General features: G+C 49.2%; 1 protein-coding gene across 1 annotated transcript in view; it reads right to left on the reverse strand.

Moving 5' to 3' along the window:
• Nucleotides 1–2,186, reverse strand: part of gdpd4a (glycerophosphodiester phosphodiesterase domain containing 4a) — a 9,886-nt gene extending 7,700 nt beyond the window's left edge. The window contains exons 1-3 of the mRNA XM_076146203.1: nt 2,136–2,186; nt 702–766; nt 442–547 (exon numbers count right to left, since the gene is read on the reverse strand). Of these exons, the coding sequence (XP_076002318.1) occupies nt 442–547; nt 702–766; nt 2,136–2,186 (222 nt within the window). The remainder of the gene's footprint in view (nt 1–441; nt 548–701; nt 767–2,135) is intronic.
• Nucleotides 2,187–3,526: the final 1,340 nt, after the last annotated feature.

Genomic DNA, 3,526 nt, shown 5'->3' on the forward strand with positions numbered 1-3,526 from the left:
TGTGAGTCTGACTGAGCTTTATGGTGTTGAGACCTTTAAGCATCATAAACATTAAAGAAGCTTGTGGGCCTGGAGGTCAAAAGGTCAAAGTGGGAGTGAGGTTGTCCCAGGATGAAGAGGACTTCAGTCTGCAGACGCCTCAGGGCCTTGGCGCCTCACATTACTGAAGGTGTGCAGAAACAGAATACTGTGATCCAAGCTGACAGAGTAGATCTGGGATCAAACCGTGTGGAGCAGGAAGTGACTGAGAGTCAGCAGAGCGGCAGGCGGGAAGAGCGGCGGCCTGGAATCAATACACTCTGCTCCATCAGCACACTGACCCAACCCAACACACACACCAGAGGGAAGACACTCGCTGTGACTGTGACTGTGACTGTGACTGTGTGTGTGTGTGTGTGTGTGTGTGTGACTGTGTGTGTGTGTGTGTGTGTGTGTGTGTACCCTGCTGCAGCAGCACTCTCCTGGCTGCGTCCGGGCTCTTTGGTATCGTCTCCATTGGCAACCATAGAGGCCGGCAAGACAGGAGACGAATGGCTGGTGTTCATACCTGCAAGAGTTAATATGAACAAGACCCAGACCAGAACGTTACACACATGAAAACAAGACCATGATAACAAAACAACACCAGACACAGTGTGTGTGTGTGTGTGTGTGTGTGTGTGTGTGTGTGTGTGTGTGTGTGTGTGTGTGTGTGGTTGTACCTTTGCAGCAGCTGCCGCCGCACCACCTTTAGCTTCCCCAGCTTCAGACTGGTCGCGAACACACACTCACCCACAGTCCGGCATCACAGGCAGAGAGAGGGACAGAGGGGACGCCAGGGAAGGAGGACAGGAGACGAAGAAGAGAGCCTGATGATGAAGGCCCACAGCCAAACTTTACCTACAGAGAGAGAGAGAGAGAGAGAGAGAGAGAGAGAGAGAGAGAGAGAGAGAGACAGAGAGAGGGAGACAGAGACAGAGAGAGAGAGAGAGACAGAGAGAGAGCGAAAGAGAGAGAGAGAGAGAGAGAGAGACAGAGAGAGGGAGACAGAGACAGAGAGAGAGAGAGAGACAGAGAGAGAGCGAAAGAGAGAGAGACAGAGAGAGACAGAGAGAGAGGGAGAGAGAAAAAATAAAGTTTTAATCCATTATGCTGTATTTCTACAAAACCTCCACAAGACTGTGAGTCTCTCTCTGTGTGTGTGTGTGTGTGTGTGTGTGTGTGTGTGTGTGTGTGTGTGTGTGCGTGCGTGTGTGTAGTCCTGTACTGTCTTATTGCTGTGGCCTGCTTAAACTGACCCAGAAGCTAGAGTGTACACACACACACACACACACACACACATACACACACACACACACACAGTATCCAGCAACTTGTGGCAATTTAGTTTAGCTCAGTTGTGTTGAAACGATTCGTCTTCACTGCAATCAGGCCAACTCTGGCATCACGCTGTTGCCACAGCAACAGTGACATCAGATCTGTTATTATTACTCCTGCAAGAAAAGCAGGCATGAAGGAGGGACGAGCGAGAACAGCTAGAGAGAGAGAGAGAGAGACTGAAGGACAAGACGTGAGAGGAAGGAGGGGAAATGTAACAAATCAGACACCAATCAGAGTTATTGATCCTCTGCTACAGGACAGAGCAACTTCACCCTCCCACACACACACACACACACACACACACACACACACACACACACACACACACACCTCCAGTGGGATAACACAAAGAGAACATATGGAGAGAGAGAGAGAGGAGAGAGAGAGAGAGAGACAGAGAGACAGAGAGCTTTCAGCTGACAGACCGATGAGAAGAAGAGAAGTGTGAGGAAGACTAAGTAAATGAGAGAGAGAGAGGTTAGATGAGGTCACTCCATTTCTATGCTTTAAAGAGGATGTGCAGACACCTACACACACAGCTCTGTGACATTTGTACCTGACAGGAAGTGCCTGGCTGTGTGACGTCACAGTCTGACGCTCGTCCAGGCTCTGCTCTACATGACGCTCTGATGAAGAGGAGCCTCTTCAGCACCAGAGGGCCGACTGAGCCGCATCATCTCCTCCATTAAGGTGGGAGGAGATCAATAATACTATCAATTATCTGAGGATCGCTTAACAAAACATGAAGCACTTTGTTTTGTGTTTCCTGTGCTCACTTTGAGTCCAGGCGGCTTCTTGATCTGATGCTCTTCTGACTGGAATAACATCGTTTGAATGAACTATTTTTGATTCGCTCAGTGTGAAGATTTACAGCCACAAGCCTCCAGACAGAGAGACCTGAGCTGAGAGGTTTGAGTCCAACCAAGCAGAGAGAAGAGAGAAGAGAGAAGAGAGAAGAGAGAAGAGAAAAGAGAGAAGAGAGAAGAGAGAGGAGAGAAGAGAGAAGAGAGAGAGAGAGGAGAGAAGAGAGAAGAGAGAAGAGAGAGGAGAGAGAAGAGAGAAGAGAGAAGAGAGAGGAGAGAGAAGAGAGAAGAGAGAAGAGAGAGGAGAGAGGAGAGAGAAGAGAAAAGAGAGAAGAGAGAAGAGAGAAGAGAGAAGAGAGAGAAGAGAGAGAGAAGAGAGAAGAGAGAAGAGAGAAGAGAGAAGAGAGAAGAGAGAAGAGAGAGAAGAGAGAGAAGAGAGAAGAGAGAAGAGAGAAGAGAGAAGAGAGAGGAGAGAGGAGAGAGAAGAGAAAAGAGAGAAGAGAGAGAAGAGAGAAGAGAGAAGAGAGAGGAGAGAGAAGAGAGAAGAGAGAAGAGAGAGGAGAGAGGAGAGAGAAGAGAAAAGAGAGAAGAGAGAAGAGAGAAGAGAGAAGAGAGAAGAGAGAAGAGAGAAGAGAGCAGCTGTGAGTCTCTGAGTCTCTGAGTCTCTGCAGTGTTTGACTGATTGTCGGGGCGATAACCCACAATCAGCATGAGACTGATTTTCCCTCCACATAAACCAACAGGACTCTGATGTGACAGTAAAACAGTTTAAGGATCAAAGAGAGAGGGAGGAAGTGAACACAACACAGAGGAAACCATTCATCTGTCAGAGGAAGAGTCAGTCTGTGAGGTCAGCAGAGGTCAGAGGTCAGCAGAGGTCACACTACAGGATCCACATGTTCTGGTCTGGACCCCTTTTACAGCAGGAGTGTGTTTCCCAGCCCTGTTCCAATTTATCTTCTTCTTGTTCCACTTTACCAGGAGCTTCAGGTCGTTCAGAAAGTGAACAACGGCGACTTTCTCCTCCGCCAAGGACGCCACGACATCCAGGTCAGGTACGAGAGGAACTCATCACTAACAGCGGAGACGCTCCACACATCCATCCATGCATCTGCCTGCCTGTCTGTCTGTCTGCCTGTCTGTGTGCCTTCAGACCTAAACAAACAGCAGTGTGTGTTAAACCAGAGCGTTCCTTACATCTTCATCTGTGTGATGTGAGGAAGAGCTGCGGCCGGATGAAAGGCGGTGAGCCCCTGTGTCATGTCTGTCTCCGTCTCCGTCTCCGTCTCCGTCTCCGGCTCTGTCTCTGTCCTGTCTCTCCTGACTCCATTACAGCTCACAGGTGGAGCAGGCCGCCGTGTTCA

This window comes from Genypterus blacodes, unplaced genomic scaffold (assembly GCF_046128005.1).
Source record: "Genypterus blacodes isolate CSIRO-AG114 ecotype Tasmania unplaced genomic scaffold, CSIRO-AGI_Gbla_v1 ptg000032l_1, whole genome shotgun sequence".
NCBI classification, from domain to species: domain Eukaryota; kingdom Metazoa; phylum Chordata; class Actinopteri; order Ophidiiformes; family Ophidiidae; genus Genypterus; species Genypterus blacodes.